General features: G+C 41.2%; 1 protein-coding gene across 8 annotated transcripts; it reads left to right on the top strand.

Moving 5' to 3' along the window:
• Nucleotides 1-717: 717 nt before the first annotated feature.
• On the top strand, nucleotides 718-19,049 carry dcun1d5 (DCN1, defective in cullin neddylation 1, domain containing 5 (S. cerevisiae)). Of its 8 annotated transcripts, none has more exons than XM_007904428.2 (11): nucleotides 718-798; nucleotides 2,482-2,542; nucleotides 5,730-5,772; nucleotides 5,852-5,969; nucleotides 7,732-7,823; nucleotides 11,818-11,888; nucleotides 16,893-16,984; nucleotides 17,186-17,294; nucleotides 17,394-17,498; nucleotides 17,652-17,754; nucleotides 17,869-19,049. In XM_007904428.2, the coding sequence occupies exons 4-11, from the start codon at nucleotides 5,899-5,901 to the stop codon at nucleotides 17,922-17,924; spliced, it is 699 nt and encodes a 232-aa protein (XP_007902619.1). In that variant the 5' UTR covers nucleotides 718-798; nucleotides 2,482-2,542; nucleotides 5,730-5,772; nucleotides 5,852-5,898; the 3' UTR covers nucleotides 17,925-19,049. The 8 variants fall into 8 exon arrangements, with proteins under 8 accessions (XP_007902619.1, XP_007902620.1, XP_042190135.1 ...); XM_007904429.2 differs by having other exon boundaries at nucleotides 759-839; XM_042334201.1 differs by lacking the exon at nucleotides 718-798 and adding an exon at nucleotides 1,501-1,567 and having other exon boundaries at nucleotides 17,655-17,754.
• Nucleotides 19,050-19,419: the final 370 nt, after the last annotated feature.

The following is a 19,419-nucleotide window of genomic DNA, read 5'->3' as shown; positions in this document are numbered from 1 at the left end:
CCCGAGGAACCCGGCGTCTCGCGAACCCTACAGCGGACTGAACCAAAAGGCAAATTATTTGTGGGGGAGGAGGAGGTGAATCTGGAACCCAAGTGTTTAGATATGTGAGCGTTGGGTGACCAAAGCGAGGGGAGAATGACTTGAAATCTTACAATCAATATTATTGCCGGTCAGGAGCCCCGAATGGTGCGCGGGTGCTTCTATACTGCACGATTGCTTTCCACTAAAGACCTCGTCATTCCACCTCCACCTGTTTCCCGAATGGTAGCGTCGTGTCTTGGCCCGAGCCGAGCGCCCGGCGGTGGGACGGGTTCACATGGCGGGGGGGGGGGGAGGGAGGGGTGGTGTGCTTATAAAGTGTCCAGTTATTTATCTCAACTCAGGAACGTCACCGCGACTAACGAACTCGTTGTGCATCTGTTGTAAAAATCACCTTTAGCGACACCGTTAACTTTCTGGATACTGTTAGATGACTTTTAATCGCTCCGAAACATTTGCTCCCCCCCCCGCCCCCCCCACTCCTCCTTTTCCCGGTACGAATTGTCGTGCGAATGGACGGGTCGACCCTGTCGGCGGGGTCGCCATTTGCCCCGGAAGTGATCTCCGTGCCGGTGTGTGGGGCTGGAGGGGTGTGTGAGAGAGTGAGCGGCTCAGAGCGGCTCCAGCGGGGGACACGAGCGCGGCTCTGAGGGACGCACAGCCGGGGCCCCGAGCCGCTCGCTCGCTCGCTCGCTCACACGCCGGCCACCAGCGAGCCGAGGAGCAGCGCTGGAGTCGGCGACCCCTCTCGGTTTGCAGGTGGTTCAGCGGCCGCTCCCCGGCTCCGGTGTTCATTCATGGTCGGTGCCGGCGTTAGAGACTGGCTGGGGGTGGGGGTGACAGGCTGGGGGGGGGGAGGGGGTGACAGGCAGGGGGGGGAGGGGGTGACAGGCAGGGGAGTGGGGGGGGAGGGGGTGACAGGCAGGGGGGTGGGGGGGGAGTGACAGGCAGGGGGGTGGGGGGGAGGGGGTGACAGGCAGGGGGATGGGGGGGGGTGACAGGCAGGGGAGTGGGGGGGAGGGGGTGACAGGACCTGCGGGAGAGGAGAGGAGAGGAGCGCAGGCAGCTCCGGGGATTGCTCCCCCCATCATCAGCTTCCCTCAGCTCCGGGGCAGCTGGCGGGGGAGAGCCCAGAGCCGGGTGAGAGGCTCCGGTGTGTGGAGACCCTCCTCCCTCCCTCCCTCCCTCCCGGCGTCTCTTCAACACGCCGCGATTCCAATAAGCGGCGGGTGTTGTGCTGTGCTGTGTTGTTGTGTGTTAAGAAGAATCTCAGTCGTGGTTTTATTCACTGAGGCAATGTTGGACCCCTGAGGCTCCAGACCGGTGGTTGTGGTTGTGGAGGGGAGAGACAGACAGACAGACAGTAAATCAGCTGTGGCTGAAGTGCGAGTCTTTTGTCAGGAGCTGAGAGATTTACACCCCCCACACCCCCCCCCTCCCCCCCACACCCCCACTTCCTATCAGAAGAAATCTGCAGAAAATATTACCAACTCATGCAGGAAGGGGGGAGTCGTTGGGCATTTATTGAGTACGACGCTCGTTCTCTTTAAACCTCCGGTCGGTCGGTCGGTCGGGGTCGGTGGTGGCTCCTATCCAGTTTTTTTTTATTTTGCTGCTGCTGTACGGAGGCCCCGCGGCGAGAGGCGTTTCTTTCACTTGTGGGGGTGTGGGGGGGAGAAGAGAAAAGAAAAGGTGCCTCCGTTCTCTCCTTTACCCGTCTGCGTTGCTGTTGAGACGGTCGGCGAGTCATTCTCCCGCTGGTCCGGCTCGGTATTCCTGTTGGAGCGGGGAGGAGGGGAGTGGAGGGCTCCTCTGGTACACGGTTTGCAGCCTTTCGGTAGTTTGGCCCCGAGTCGGATATCCGAGGAGCGAATAAAGCGCAACGAATATTTAGCACATCTGCGCTAGAAAGGTTTTCTTTTTTTGGGGGAGGGGGCGGTGTGTGGGGGGGAGAGTGCAGATGACCGCATATATATATATATATGTGTGTGTGTGTGATTGCAATGAACCCCCACACCCCCCCATTTCCAAACCGACGACGGGTTTGGAGTCTGCGTAGGCCCCGGCACCGGCCTACACACTGGGGACGAGCGCAGGGAAAGAGGTTCGGGGGTACAAAACGCAGCCCAAGTGCCGGAGACCTCTCCCACACAACTGTTTTGCATTTCAATCGTTTTATTATTAGTCAGAAATATGTGTTGATTGTCTATACCCCTCACCCCCCCCCCCCCCCCCCCCCCGGCCCTGTGTTTGTTATGCCTGTGGTCCTGTTGTTGATATGTCCGGTAAGATTTGCAGAGTTAAAGGGCTTGGAGTTTTATTTAGAGAGTTTTATTTTATTTCACTGGGGGGGGGGCGAGAAAACGACCGTACACGACTAATGTCAACGGAAATGGCAGCGCAAACGTTTCTAACCCTCTGTCGCATTTTCGTGTCTTGCAGTGAGTCAGACTTGCTCATACTGGCAGACTTTCATCAAATCTCTCGGACATTCAACCGGCTGGTGAGTTACAACTGTAACCCACTTCCTTTCCATTTTGCTAATTATAATAACAATAATAATAATAATAATCCTTGCATTTTGATACATAGCGCTTTTCACGTCGGGAGGACGTCCCGAAGCGCTTCACAGAACACACTGTAAAGTGAATTGACTGTATATTTGTGGGCGAACGCGGCAGCCAATTGCGCACAGCAATGTCCCCACAAACAGTCGTAGATTGAAATTGACCAATTTATTATTGTTTTTTTTTTTTGGAGGGATTATTTCTCCTGCATTACCAGATCGGTAACGATTGCCTCTGGTTGTGGATCCCCTATTGGGAGTCCTGGACCCCCTTCAGAAGCAAATTGGAATATAACTCAAAGGTTATCCGGTCTTTGAAGTGCAATGGGGGCCAAATACATGAATTAACAACTGTCGGAATCTTTCTCTCAAGATCCAACCGTTCAAAAGTAATTTCTTTTTTTGGGGGGGCAGAATATTCAGAGAGTAAAATTTAATCATATTGGGGTACAGAGGATATTTTGCGAACTTAATTTTGTTTGAATTATCTCTGTTCAATATTCTGATCTTAAGGATTCAAGGAGTGGTTAGTACAACCTTGAGTTGCTTAGTTTAATATTGCATCCTATTGATTATATTTGTAGTTTTTCTTCTGTGAGTCAACTTATATTGGTGGCAGCCTACCCTTATATTATTCTGATGATTTACCACAAGAGATTTTTAAATATTTCCTCAAATTTCTCAGTAGTGGAATGCAGTGAAGCCTTACAGACCAGAAAGGTTCCAGGTTTCATCCCTGTTCTGTGCAATGGAGAGCAATCAGTCACTAATAATACTTGCTTTTGATATATTGCCTTATAACATCATTGAGATGTCTCAAGGCAATCCATAGAATATACTGTATAGAGTTTCCATTTAGCTTGGACAAAAATCATTGAAAGCTGGAAAGTACAGTTTTGTCACTTGTTTTTGTTGAGTAAATTCCCAGCAATTATGGACTTTTGATATAAGGATAGTAAGCTTGAAATCATTCATTGTTACAGAAAAGGCCTTCAATATACTGTAAAGAGATTCAGAGGTGCTTGTTTGTCATTTGCTTTTGTTGACTAATCCAATACTTCAGTGCAATATTAAATTTATTTATATAAAGTTCCCTTAATACCATTATTTGCAGTTAAAGCCCATGCAAGATCATATTGGTTCACTTACTAATTTGATTCTGTTTAGTGTGGCATACAATGTAGATGAAATTTAAAATACCTCTCTTGTGATGATTAACTGTGTCTGAAAGTATAGGAATACACTCTAAATAAGGGAGTCCCTGAGCTGGAACCGCAGCTTTGTACCTCAGTGGATGAGTAGCAGTTTTTAACCCAACGTTGGATAGAGAACCTTGTGGAAACAATCAAAGAACATCAATAAATTGAAAACTATTCCAGATGGTCAGAATTGAAGAATGTTGCATGAAAGATATTAAGAAGGAATAGATCAGGAATAACCAAGTGTTGTGGCACTGTGGGCAAAGATCCAAGTCATACTAAAACCTACTCATTGTTCATGCTGCCGTTTATGTTTGACAACACAAAAGGTGACCTAAAGATCACTGTAATGTTGCATAAATAACACGAATGAACTTCTAGATTTTTTAGATGTCCAGTTTATTCCACATAGAGGATTAATGGTAGAGCTGTTTTTATTTGCGTGTTCTATGTACTGATTTGTTTTTTTTCTTTAAAAAAATTTGATTCTCCTTACCATCAGAAAGCCAATTAAGATGGGAATTCTTGTCCAATGTTTTGATAACAGCCTTGTCTATTTATTCACATACAAAAAGGCTGTGCCAAAAGATGCCAGCAAATGCATGTGGGACTAGATCTCTGCTGGACCACCACCACCGCCTCCCCCCCCCCCGCGCCCCATTAGTCATGCGAGTCTAAGTTTAGTGCATCTTTTCTGCTGCAAAACTACCTTGTAAACCTGATCTGTAGTGAATATGGAAATTACTTTTTTTAACATAAAATGCTCTCCCCTCCCAGAATGGATAGTGGGAGTATCCATACTCCATTGATGTTACATAACTGTAAATACAAATGATTAAACTAGAAATAAGTACAAATAATAAAACAATATTAATCATAAAGGAGTGAGTGTAGGGAAAAGAATATAAGAAACAAGTGGCAACTGTGCAGACTTGCACTTATATAACTCCTTATACATAAAAGTAAACATTTCAAAGCACTTTACAAAATATAATTGATGAGTAATTACACATTATATCAGAAAACATGACAGCTAGCATCTCATAACGAATAAGCTGAGTAGTCAATTAATTTGAATTTGGGGTGAGGAAGGGAATGTAAAGCAGGGCGGTCCCTTTATGTCCACCTGGTTTACAAGGGAAACAGGACCTGCAAATCATAAAATAATTAAGTATGGGACGATCTGGAAATAAATAATCAAACTACATAATATGGAATGGTGGAATATTTGGCAACGCTTCAAGGAAAATAAAAGGGTGGGACAATACAACAAGGGTATTTTTAAAAACTCTGCCAATCCCTCCACCTTGCCCCATTTTTAGGTCACACCTGAAGACCTTCCTCTTCAACCGTGCATACTGTCACCTCCCCCCTGGCTCAGAGTTGGCTTTTTCACAGTGCGAATCGGTGTTGTTAAATGTTTTCATTTCATATTCTGTACTTTTGCTAGGTTAAATGGAATCTTACACTAATGGTGTTATGATGTTTGATTATCTCTATTGCTATGTTTAGGGAAACTGAAAATGTACAAAACTCGTCTGCAAACCCATCTACAGCTTAAATAATATTAGGTGGGCTGCAAAACCCTTGTTTCTATTTCACTAACCCTCAAATACTCATTAGATCTTGCACAATTTTAGTTTTCTTGTTTAAATCATAGGACCACCTTGGCTGTATATTTATCACAATTCTGTGTTTCTTGCCAGGAAACAAAGGTCAGGCCAACAGTAATGTCTAGCTAGGTGGCCTAGTGAAGGTTCAGATGAAGCTTTTCTGCTTCTAAACTGCTTTTCCACAGACCAACCTAAAAGTAGCAATTACTTAATGAAATTGAAAATTCTGACCAATATTGCACATGTCAATGATAGATTTTTCCACATGTTCAAAGTTTTATACTAAAAAGGTCTGTTTTTATCTATAAACAGAATTTAAAAGAAGATCTGAATGGCCAAGGAGACCAAAATATAGGTAAGGGCAGTAGAATTTGTTTCTAGATTCATAGCCTGTGGGAAGCATAAAGTTGACGTTATGTTGCAAACTTTTTCAGGTAGTTCCTCTCAGTGCACTTGTTCTGTGTTTTGGTGTGCTCACAAGATGCCTGTTAAGAAGAAGAGAAAATCCTCAGGGTCAGAAGATGCTGGCATGAAAAAATGTAGAATAAGCAGGTGGGTACTTCATTCAATTTTTAAGTGTTCTGGCTGGATTGAAGGCTATTAAAATTTTTAATGTTTAACTTAAACTTATAAATTGGTTATAAGAATTTTTATAGGCTTTGGTTAAATAGGTTAAATAAGTGGCTTTTAACCACCATTAATATAAATTGCAAATTGGGATTGCAATCCTGGTGCTTTTTTTGAATCCTGGGATTTCATGATTTTAATGCCACAAATCGTGAGATCCTGGGGTGCTAAATCTTACCTTGGAAAAACGCCAGGGAACTCAGTCAACAGTTCCGGCACTACACGGCAACCTTTTCTTGAGATAGTCACTGACTCACTTCCCTCCCTACCTCAGCAACACTGGCCTGACAGAAAGAGTGATTTTTTTATTTAAAAAAAAATTCAGTAGCACAAACCAATACCGAGAGAGACATGCACAGTATATATAGAGAACAAAAAACGGAACCTGACACAGAAGGACTGAAAGACTGGCACAAACCCAGGGGAAGAGAGAGGTAATACAGAGATCGAGAGATAGACGTATATTCACAGAGAAACAGTTGAGTCATTGACATGTAGCACAACAACAAAGTTACATTTATAAAGTGCTTTTCATGTCGGGAGGATGTCCCAAGGCGCTGACAACAGATGTACTACAGATGAGGGCCACATGTAGGGGGAGAAGGAGAAAGTGAGACAGTGACATACAGGAGAGAGACCGACAGAAAGCAATAAATGAAACGCCGACAGCGAAACAGATGAACGTAACACTATCAGAAAAGTACTACTGTGAGGTGTGTGTGGGAAGAGGGGGCAGACAAAAGAGAGAGAGACGGGAAAACAACACAGTGATGGACAGAAAGCGACTGATTTTTTTTGATCCTAGGATTCTCTCCTATAAATTCTGGGATTTCGGGAGCATCGTTTTCATATGGGATCGGGATTCCAGGCATTGCAACCCTCAATTGCAAACCTCTTTTTTTAAAAACTACCTGTAGTTCTTCGCACTGATTTCAATGTGTTGAGAATCTGGCCATTGCAAATCCCAAAAAGATTTGGTCTCGTGCAAAATCTCTTGATAAAGATAACTTTGAGATCCCACTTCGATACCTTTGAGTTGACAACTGTTCAAATAGAGAATTTTAATTCACAATTGCTACAAAGTGGATTTTTGTTTTCTTCCTGGAATTTCAAATTGAATTATGCAAGAATAACTAAGAATGAAATTTTAATAGTAAGTGCAGATTACCACACAACACCATTATAAATCACTTCACTATAACGTGAATTTGATTATAATGTGGTGTGCACTGTTAACTCCAATTAATGTTCGTTTTTACGCTCAAATGGCCGATTTCCATCTTTAGGTCGTGCCTGTCAGTTCCTGCTTTGCTGCGCATGTGGCAGCCTAATGAACTGGAAGACTTTACCTTACAAACAACGCAGCAAGTAGGGAGCGGCAAGGCTGGTGACCTGATGACCCCGAAGTCTGCCATTTTTCTTTTAGCACGGGAACTGCCAAGAACACAAGAGCCAAGTCTACCAGCTAAATGCATGTGTAGCGCGTCCGTTATCGAGCCTTGTGGATTGAGATTTTATGAGACCCAACAACATGTTAGAACAAAGTTCTGTTGTTGTAGAAAAATTTGATTTTAAAAATAATAAGTGAGACTTTTTATGAAGGGAAAAAATACTCTAGAAATTAGAGTAATTTGATATGAAGTTTTGTTTCATGAAATGTTTTATTAACCAGTTTCTGTCTTTAAAGTTTCTGTAGAGTACAGACACCATCTAGATTAATAAGTGGTGATGACAGTTTTTCAAGCAAAAAGTGCCTAGCTTGGTTTTACGAATATGCAGGTAAGAGCATCGGCGAAGTGCTTTTTTATGAGTCTTGAAGAGGTCTTTAACAGAAAATTATCCAACCTATTGCAACACAATCTTTCGAAAGCATTCTTTTTAAGAGTAGGAGAATGCTGTTTACAGCCCTGTCCTTTCTCTGGCAGAGCTGGTTGTGAATTTAGCAAAATGTATTATTCTGAATTGTAATAAAGCAGTAGAAATCAGTATATCATGGTTTTGTAATGCTCTTTCTGCCCAAATAATCAGAATTTCTATGAGCTTAGAAACAAACATAGAGAAGATAAAATCCTACTGTGCAGTATTCCAAACATATTCTAGTGCATAAATAAGGTCTATATAAATTCTTTTTATTTTGTTTTACTTTTTTGGTTTCACCAATAAAAGCTGGATTTTGTGGTTAATGTTAATCAGCTTAAAAATATTTCCTCATTTAATTTTTTTTAAAAAAAATACTTTTTATTCATGGATTTCCATGCAGCACATTGTGAATTCAGTGGTTTGCAAATACACAAGGTCATTAGCATTTTGTCAACTTGAATACTAATTGGTACAATGATAGAAAATGGTCTAAGAAAAACACTGATAATCAGAGAGTGTGTGTGAGAGAGAGAGAGGACTAACAAAGTGTAGTACTACATTGGGAACAAAGTATTTGCTGTGGCCTAATTGTATTTTATGTGATGTGCAATTCCCACAACGTTTGCTTATCTGCAGTGACACTGGTCCCGATTAGTGCACATAATTTGACTCTATCTTGGGATTTAAAACATGTTAAAAATAATGGACCAGAAATAATATTGAAAACAGCATTTGTTGCTAAAAGTATAAAATAAAGTCTCCGAAAAGGTAGCTTATAAATTGTGACATTAATCTTACATTTCTCAAAGCTATTTTGTTAGCATCTGGCTTGTTTTCTTGAGATTTTGATGTTCAAAAATCCTGATTTTCACTGAATTTGTTTTTTGTGTCAGACTTCCTTCTCCCTCAATTTTCTTCCTTTTAACACTTTTTAAAAAAACTGAAATATGCCTAGGATTTTATTTTGGGATTAAAACAGACTTTAACAGTCCTTCTGATATTGGATCCAAGCAATATTAAAATGTAAGTCAAGTTTATAGCATTTTTTGCTAAAAGCTTATAGAAGCTCCATCAAGTAACTTATAAACAGTGAAATTAAGCTTAAGGTTTCTCATGAATTTCTCATAAATTTGCTGACTTGTTCCACTACAATGGAAAGTTATGGTTATTTGAAGCTTACATTTGTGGCAGCTTTTGGATGATCATATTCCACTTTCAATAAAAGAATCTAATTGAATATGACGCAATACATTGTATCATTACTTAATTTCTTTGGTACAGAAAGATACCTAAAACACACTGTATATACTTTGTTTTAGTCTGCATGTGCTTTTTATTCTTTTTGAGGTTAACATTCCAGTAATCCACCTCTGCTTCTTCCAATCCAATGCAGATGTGAATCATAGAAAGGAATATTATGAAGCAATTGTACTGTTTTTAGTACTGAGTGGAAAATATTATTGTCTCTAGACCTCAAGATTTTGTGATATTCTCACCTTTCATATAGTGTGTGATGAAGTGGCTCAATTGCAGACGCTCATAGCTCAGATCCTGGGTGGGCTTGACTTAGAAGAATCCCTGATTGATTTTGAAATAACTGTACATACAGTGGATAATCTCTCACACCAACTCCCAACTTGTCTCCACAAATGGCTTCTCCTCCACTCCTCGCACCGTTTTGTGCGGTGTTCCACAGGGCTGTGTCCTAGGTCCTCTCTTCAACCTGTACATGCTACCTCTTGGTATCATCATCCACAGACATGGGGTCAACTTCCACATGTACGCGGATTACACCCAACTCTATTTCTCTGCCTCCACCTTCGACCCCAGGACCACTGCTGGCCTGACAGAATGTCTGTCAGACATCAAGTCCTGAATGAGAGCCAACTTGCTACAGTTGAACGTTAGCAAAACTGTGGCTCCCTTGATTGGCTCGCGCCAGTGCCTCCGCATCTCAGGCACTGGCATCATTAGCATCCAAGGATGCACACTCCACCTCACCAAGCTAGTCTTGTTTGATCCTCAACTGTCCTTTCTTCTCCACGTGCGTCATGACCCGTTCTGCCTTCCCCCACCTTCGTAACATTGCCAACTCCACCACTGCATCACCCCTCGGGCTGCTGAAACCGTCATACATGCCTTCATTACATATAGGCTCAACTATGCAAACTCCCTGCTTGTCGGCCTTCCAGGTCATCCAGAACTCTACAGCTTGTGTCCTCTTACCCCACCAGGCTCCGTGACCCCATCACCCCCACCCTCAGCTGGCTCCCCATCCCTCAGAGGATTGAGTTCAAAATTCTCGTCCTCAGCTTCAAGGCCCTCCATGGCCTTGTCCCCTCCTACCTCTCCAACCTGCTAACCTCTTATCACCATCCAGGACTTGATGTTCCCTCCGCTCAGCAGACTCTGGCCTGCTCCATGACCCCCGCCTGGCCCCGCCCCACCACTGGCAGTCGGGCCTTCAGCCTCTCTGCCCCTACCCTCTGGAACCCCATCACACATTCCCTACGCCTCGCTCCCTCCCTTGCCTCCTCAAGACCCTCCTCTTCGACTCACCATCTCTGCCCTCCACGCTCCCTGATCCCAAACACCCCCCCCCCCCACCCACCCCACTCAGGTCCTAACTCCTGACTGTTCAGAGCCCTGGGAAGTTTTCCCGACATGAAAGGTGCTTTACAAATGTAATTTTGTATTGTATAAAGATTATTGCACAATGGATTTTAAAATGCAGCTTTTCCAGCAATTGTCTTCTGTTGTAAAATGGCTTTCCAATTTTTTTTGTCAGCTGGGAGTCTGACACATGCGGAAACCCATCACCATGCTTACGTGTCTCCAAATAGACAGTTCCACACATGTATGCAACCTACACATGGAAATTTCTCCGTGGAATGGAATGCAAAATCTCTCCCTGAAGGGATGCACAGTGCTTACCTAATTCCAGAGAATATTTGTTGCAGGTTGGCAATGGCCAAGGCTTGGGACCCCCAGTATGTGTGTTGGAGTATTTCTGGAGTTTAACCAAATAAAACTGCATAGCTTCCCATTGTGAGTGCTGTCAAGCAAACTACCTGCTGCTTATCCAGCTAGGACCACCCTACTATCAGGGCTTTGACTTATTGAGTTATCAAGAGCGGAGAGTGAAAAAATCCCTGTCTCCAATGATTACCAATTTTATAACTATCAACCTCATACCACTCCTGTCTTGTGATTTATCGGTTTGCTTTTTTGTTTCATAATGGAAAGTGAGTTAATAGTATGCAGGGATTCCTGGGACATTGTGCTTTGTGAAGGGTGACTGAGTGTTGATTAAAAGTGGTGATGTAACAGAGTGCAGTATTATGTAAAATTAGGTATACATAAACTCGCACTGCTGCTTTGTGAAATTAATCTTTGCTTGTGGAAATGTTCCACAAGACAATGGATTTGAAGAAAACCCCAATTAATTTCATCCTCTTATTTATTTTCCAGATCAACCTGAAGTTATTTAACCTTTAAATTATTTTATAAAGCAAGGAGGAGGGAATCAGCTCCAATGCATATTGTTCATTTCAGCATGGAGTCCTTCAGCCATTATTTTATTTTAAAATTGCAAGGAATTGGGATTTTATCTTCCAGTTTTAGAGATGCCAAAACATCTGTTGGACTTTTTACTCAGCTAATCCTGCACTATGCTGTCTCTCCCTAACTGAGCAGAGCACATGCTTGTGATTGCAATACTGGTCTGATCTCTGTCCATGCATAATAGGTACTTTTGGACAAGACACTCGATCAAAATCGGGAGCATAATGAGGCGTTCTTTGTATGTGAGTTGAATACGTCTGGTTGATTTGCATACAGGAGCTACCCCACAGTGCTTTAGAATTGAGCAATTTGGATACAATACAAGAACATGGCTTTTCTCTCTCTTAAGGAACCGATGAAGTTGTTGGTCCAGAAGGAATGGAAAAATTTTGTGAAGATATAGGCGTAGAGCCCGAAAATGTAAGTAAATCCTTTTCTAAACGTCAGGGAAATCCCGAGGTGTCCATTAAATTCTTAAACATGCAATACTCTAGAGTGGAAGTAGCTTTAAAGCTTTGTATAATTTATTTGTGCAGTTTGTGAAGCAGTTGGCTTCATGGGGGCAGGGGGGAAAGAGGCACCAGAGTTGACTTTAGCTAAATTCCTACTGTTCATAAATCTATAAGTACAATAGAATCCTGCTATTAATTGCTTCATTATGATAAAGTTTTGCTTAGTGATTTTGGGGTAGGGACCCCAATATTTCCTTACTCCAAAATGCATGCAGAAGGCATATAGGATCACTTCAAGTCACATTTTCTCACTTCAAAATACCAGCTGGCTTTTTGTAATTAAAAAATGGTCGAAGTCTGGATCATCAGGTCTTCACTGACATCACTTCTTATGCACCTCATGACTGCAGTTTGTTTTATAATAATCCTTGCATTCGGCATTGCGCCTTATGTCATTGAGATGTTTCAAAGCACTTCACAGGATATACTGTGAAGTAAATTGACTGAGTATTGTATGCAAGATGTGGCAACCAGTTTGGGCACAACAATGTTCCACAAACAGCCATGGAGTGATTGACCAATTTTATTTGGGAGATTTTTAACCAGGATACCAGGAGAAATTATTTTCGAATAGTGCTATGGGATCTTTAACGTCTACCTGAACAGGCAGACGGGACCTCGGTTTAACGTTTCATCTGAAGAACAGCACCTCTGACAATGCAACACACCACCAGCACTGCACTGGACTGTCAGCTTAGACAATGACGATCAACGCTAGGTTTTGTCTCACATGGTCATTAAAACAAGAGGAAGGAGCGATATTTACTGCAGTTTAAACATTAAAATTTATATTTTTATTTCCAGATATATGAAATACTTTGTGGATCTAGCTTTGTTTTCAATTGTACTCTTTAACTACGCAGTTCTATATCGCTCCTTCCTCTTGTCGTTTTGATCATGCACAAGAGCACCACCTTGGGGTGATTGACCAGTTGGAGAACCCTGGCATAGACTGTGATTCCACATCCCGACATGGAGCTTGAACCGTTGTCCCAGGTCTAGCAGGGGAATCTGGATGGTTTTCTGTTCCCATGTCCTGTTATAATGCTAGATGGGATTTTATCAAACCCTAGCTGATGGGTTATAATAGGGTTGTACTGGAAGTTATTTAATGGAAGCAATTGTGACATGTGAGGGCGCTGACAGTAGCAATGGCATGTATAAAATGACTTACCACTGATATTCTTATGTGACTACAAAGTGTATTCCATGCTGCCAACACAACTTGCTTCATTAAATGACCAGAATATCACTCTTCCTTTTGGGTGGCAAATGCTCAAAACGTGGTTAACTTAGGTTGGTTGATGTTTTTGGTATGATAACGGGCTTGTGACATGGTTCTGTATTGATCTGACTTCATTACAATGCAGCTATGACTTGAGATTCTAACGCATTATTTCTCGGAGCTGTAACTTTTAGCACTTATGAACATTTATTGAATGTAATGTCATGGAGCAGTGAATTTGGGAATAAGCTGTATTTAAAAACTGAAATGTTGCATGATATGTTTATTGCAGACAGAATATAAATACTGTATTGTAAATTTTAAGAAGTAGACCAGACCAGTATTGTAATGTTGTCCAGCACTAATAGGTAGATTTCATCTGTTTCAGGGCCCATTGTTACTTGATTTTAAAAATTGGGTTTCTTAAGTTGTGCTCTAAGATCTTCTTTCGTGGCATTTTTCAAACCTTCTTGTGCTGTGTCCCCCCACCCCCTCCCCCCCCCACACCCCCCCTTGGAGCTCAATGTCCCATGTGCACCACCATCTTTCTTTCAACAACATACCATGTTCGCACACTCTTCTGGAAATACAGGCTCATCTGCCCCTTGGCCTCTTGTTCCCGGGCTGGTTAACAACTGATATGTCAGTTAGAGGGAACAATTGTTTCCTCTTTTTTTTCTCTCTCTGACTGTGTCTCTCACTGAGGTCTGGCGTCTCTTCATACTAGGCTTCTTTTTGCCTCCCCTCCCCCCAACTTGGACAAAATGCTGGTAAGCAAGAAAACACTCTTACCCAGTAATCTGTTCACTCCTCTAGTTTGAAAGACCCAATTCTAGTTTACCTAAATGTATTACTCGTCGTAGTCTTGGTGCACAATATAGCACAACCATTCCCTTTGCATTGTGCCATTGAGAGGGAGGAGCACTGACCTGTTCTTGTAGTTTGCTTTAGTTACTGTACATGGAATTTGTTTAAGTCATAGTTTGGATTTTGAGTTGCTTTTTTTTTAAAAAACGCATCTTGTTTTATTTCCCAATGAGTTGTTATTTTTACGATTCCTGTTCACTTTCCTTGTGATACAGCCTTTTCCAAATCTCTTTTCTCCTATCCTAGGTCTCTTCTTATTCTAACCTAAAATAGTAAAAGTTATTTGGAGCAAAAAAAGACTTGGGGAAAATCCAAATGACTGCCAGCAGTGTGACTGTGACAGAGCTGAGCTGGTTATTCACTGTAGCAAAAGAAGTGACCTGTTGCTGGCTGCAAAATTGCAAAAGATTCCTGTCCAGCTTTTATTGTACAGATGTTAAACGTATAAATGTTCTGTGAAATGTTGGCTTATGCTTACCACATGGCTGTGAACCAGGGAAATAGGCTAGGAATTTATTCAAATCGTGTATTTGAGAATTATTTTGCTTGTCCTCATGGCTGCTGTTTAGCTGAAAACGAAATGTTCTAGAATATACATGTTGTAAGCTTTGGCTGAAGTTGTCCAGCTTCCCTTGTATCCAGCAGCTTCCCTGAAACATTGCCTCTTATGTAGACTTTCTCTTTTGTCAGCTGTCCAGAAGTGCAGTCTGTATATTTATATGTTCTAATGTAAAGTTTGGCATAAGTCTGGTCATACAAGTTAAGCACTCCCAAGACACTACCCTACACACGTGAAGGGCACTATGTAAATGCATTTAATTTCTGTTGATGGGAATATGTAATCTCACAGCTTTATGTAGGTGCTGTTGAAAGTGTTCGGCTGATAATATAAAGTGTGAATGTTACAAGCTTCACAGATAATGAAAGTCTAAGTATAGTAAAAGTATCACATTATACAACTTTTTTTATGCAGCCACTTTAGATTTAATTGCAGCCATCTGTTCAGAACTATACGAGATGTACTACTAAGGAGAATGTTTGGAAAAGCAATCCTCGTTCCAAAGGAGAATGTTGTGGGCGTGATCAGTGACAACAGATTTGTGATTAAAAGGAGAAGTGGCTGCAGGGGTGGGGGCTTACACTGATCTGTAGCTGAGCACCTTGGAGGCACAGCCGGTTTCACACCCAGCAGACGTGTCAATTTATCAAAGCCCCTTATATGAGGTCCTGGATTTAGCAGTTGGTGTTTAGTACACTAAAACCCCAGCTAGCCAGTGGTGAGAGATTCTGTCCCCCGAGCAATAATTTCCGGCTAAGTGTAATTGCAACGCCTTTACTGGCTTTTCGCAGCACTCACTTTTTTTTGTTACCAAAAAATCCATGTAAATGTCAGGACTGGCATTGTAATTGTTTGAATCCGGCAATTTTTTTTAAAAAAATCCTTCAAAGGTCTTGGGTGATACATTTGCCCTTTCTTTCTATTGGGCATCTGTTTGGTCATGAAATAGTATTTGCTTCAACCTAAATATAGCTATGAATATAGCTACTCCTGTGAAATCCTGTAACTCAATGATTAGAGCACTCACCTCACAAGCGGAAGACCTGGGTTTGATTCCCAGCAGGGAGAAGCATTGCGCAAGTTTCCTTACTCAACACGCCACTATTTACCTAGCATTAAGTGGGAACCTGGTTGTTAGTCGATTGGCGGATCATTTTTCCGGGGGTAATAATCACTTCAAAAAAAAATTATTTGATCGCTCAATCCATGACTGTTTGTGGGACACTGCTGTGTGCACTTCGCTACCGAGTTTCCCCCACAAAATACAATCAATTCACTCTACAGTATAAAAGCACTTTGAGACATCTCGAAGATGTGATAAGGCACTATATTAAATGCAAGAATTATATAGGTCTGTTTTGTGCTGCCTAAATTATACAGTTAAAATGGAAACTAATTCTATACAGGCACAGCTACTCTGTGGCAGATTCAATAGATTCACTTAATATGTTTTACAGCTCTGCCACCCACACACAGTATATGGAAAAGTGAACCTGGTGCTGATTAACTTTACTCCATGAAATCTGTTGGAAGCCTGAAACTTTAATTATCAAATTGTATTTGCTGCTCAAAATAACCTGCACTGCTGAAGCCATCCTTAAGAGGGTGCTCTCATTTCATCAGGACGTTTTTCCTGCTGTCTTGGCCAAAAATCCCACAGATCAAATTGGTCGCCCACTTCATGGCTTTTAGTCATTGCTATACAAAAACTAGCTGCTGCAAAATACAGTTACTACACTTGAATCTGTAAAGTGCTTTGAGAAGTCCTGACATGAAAGACGCTATCAAATGCAAGGATTATTATTGTTATTCTCTCACTGCTTGCATAGAATCCTCAACTGCACTTAATGTTAAAGCAGAAAAACTGGAATAAGCAGAAGTCATTAATAGTGCACCATTACAGTGACGTTTGGTATTGCAGAAGCTGCACAAAAGTACTAAATGGCAAGATTCATCTTGTGTTTTGATCATATTCCAGCCATTTCAGTCACACAACTATGGGCCTTTACGAAAGTGGTATGTTCAAAATTAAGAGGCGTCATGAATCCAATAGTACCTTTTGTCAAAGTAATGAAATGAGTCCTTGGTCTCCAAGTACACCAACCATTCCATTAAAATCTTATTTTCTCTTCTACTTTGAACTAACATATTATGCATATTATCCATGTGATCCTAGGGAAGGGTAGAAAATGTTAGTAATGTTAGTAATTCAGTGGGGTACCAAAACTAAATGGTGTTCAATTTGTTTTTGTCATTTGCAGATTATCATGTTAGTATTAGCATGGAAGCTGGAGGCTCAGAACATGGGATTTTTCACTAAAGAGGAGTGGCTAAAAGGAATGACCTCACTACAGTAAGAAATCTGTATGAATTCTAAAAACTTTACTGGTTTTAAGCATAAGCTTTACTTGATGTTGTCAATGAAAATTCATACAATGTGAACGGATCAAACAAATTGGAAATTGTTATGAAACCAACTCTGCCAAATTAAAATAGACCAGTCGTGCACAAAGTATCTGTGTCCGTGCTTATAAAAGTTCTGTTTTGAATCTAGGTGCGACTGCACAGAAAAGCTGCAGAGCAAATTTGATTATTTACGCTCACAACTGAATGATCTGTCAGTTTTCAAACAAATTTACAGATATGCCTTTGATTTTGCTAGGGTAAGTCAAAAACTGCTTACTGACCTTTATTGAACATTTCATGATAAACATCTTTTTAGAAAATATTGTAAAATAAAATTTATTTTGTGCTTTATTTAGGATAAAGACCAGCGTAGCCTTGATATTGACACTGCTAAGTCTATGTTAGCTCTGCTGTTAGGAAGAACATGGCCTTTGTTCTCTGCCTTTCACCAATTTTTGGAGGTAAGTAACTAATTGTGGGGAAATACATTAATTTCAGATCAAGTGATATGATAGATCTCAAATTAATGTATTTTCCTAAATAACACGAACGCTGTGTATTTCTCAAAAGCAAGTCAATAAAATGTTTAATCAGCCAATATGAATTCTCCACAGCAGTCAAAATACAGAGTTATGAATAAGGATCAGTGGTTCAATGTTTTGGAGTTCAGCAGAACTGTACATGCAGACCTAAGCAACTATGATGAAGATGGTGCATGTAAGTGTGCATTTAGTGTAACTGGAGATTGTACATTGCACTCTTTTGCTATTTTAAACCATTAATAACCACAAAACATTTATAATTTTTAACTGTTTGCCTTATTTGTTTCAGGGCCTGTGCTGCTTGATGAATTTGTTGAGTGGCAGAAAGCAAGACAGTCATCGTAGCAAGTTGGAGGAGGGGAAAAGTACTTAAGGGAGAGCAATAATGCTTTGCTACCCGAGCAAACTACACCTTTAATTATGAAGCGGAAAGTATTTGTCAGAAGCCATCTTTTATGCTAGCTACAGACTTTTCAGTGTTACAAGTGGGGAGAAGGTTTAAGTTGCATCTGTATTAAGCATTTATTATGTATTCATTTACTATGGCACCTGATGGGATTTTATCCAGTCTTGAGTCTTAATGCTTTTGGTGATATCTGTTTATAACTTCATAAACGAAGTACTTTGATGAAGCACATTAAAAAATAATAGGTTTTCATTAGAAACAGAAATCGTCATTAGTTTCATGTGTGACTGTAGTTGCAGGCCTGGAAGCGTATGGATGTAGTTTTCATTTGTTCGGAAGTGTATGCTGTTGTATCTGAAAACATTTTCCACTCTGGTACCATACCAAAAACTTACTGAACCTCATAATCAGATATTGTTGTAACTACATAGCACCTTTGCCAATTTATATCATTAGGTACTGGTGCTAGTCTAGGACTGTGTGCTCAGGGTTTCTGGTAATGACAGCAGCACCACTGCAAGGCCCATGTGATGAGAATAATTCAAGTGGTACAAATGTGTGTTTAAAATTTGTTTAGTTACATTATTGTTGAGGTATCCACAGAATGTTTTGCCTGTTCCCAAAAGCGCTTTTTGAATGTTCCTTCCCCCTCCCCCCCCGGTTAAATACAATGGATCGGTCATGTGCACTCACTAGGTCAGGATGGTCGAAAGTGGTATATAACCAGCACTGGGACTCGTTGGTAGTTACATTGTGAAAGTGAAGAGCAACTTTGGATGATGAAATCCCTAACTTAGCTCTGAGGATTGCATATTGTAGAATTGGTTGTAAAATCACTAGAAGAGGCAGATAACGTGCTGCATCAGACCAGGAAAAAGGTGTACTGTACATTCAGTACAGTGTTAGATTCTTTTTGTCGTATTGTGCTTCAAATATATACTCTTCAGAGTATAAAGTTGTAAATTAGCCTGAACTAAGCAATCTTATGCTCTTAATGTTTAGTTGAAGCTTTTGTAAATAGGTGATACTGTGGGACCTTGAATAAAGAAACCTTTCTTATGTTCTTTAGTGTCTTAAAGATAATTGCAATGTTGTTACAAATGGATCTCCTTTGTAAAGGCAGTCATGAACGAAGTTCAAATATTCAAAGTTGAAATATTGAACTGGAGAATAGGAATTCTCCTTATTGGTCACTACAGGAGTCCTGTAGCTCAGTGGTTAGAGCACTCGCCTCGCAAGCGAGAGACCTGGGTTCGATTCCCGCCAGGACAAAAAGTTGGGCAAGTTTCCTTACTCCACACCCCTTTGTTTATCCAGCAGTGTGTAGGAATCCGGTTGTTAGTCAATTTGCAGATCACTTTTCCATGGCTGATAAATCCTACAAAAAAACATAATCATAAATTGGTCACTTCAATCCACCACTGTTTGTGGGAC

This window comes from Callorhinchus milii, unplaced genomic scaffold, assembly GCF_018977255.1.
Source record: "Callorhinchus milii isolate IMCB2004 unplaced genomic scaffold, IMCB_Cmil_1.0 Scaffold4, whole genome shotgun sequence".
NCBI classification, from domain to species: domain Eukaryota; kingdom Metazoa; phylum Chordata; class Chondrichthyes; order Chimaeriformes; family Callorhinchidae; genus Callorhinchus; species Callorhinchus milii.
The sequence above is the reverse complement of the archived record's forward strand: the minus strand, read 5'-3'. Positions and strand labels throughout refer to the sequence as shown.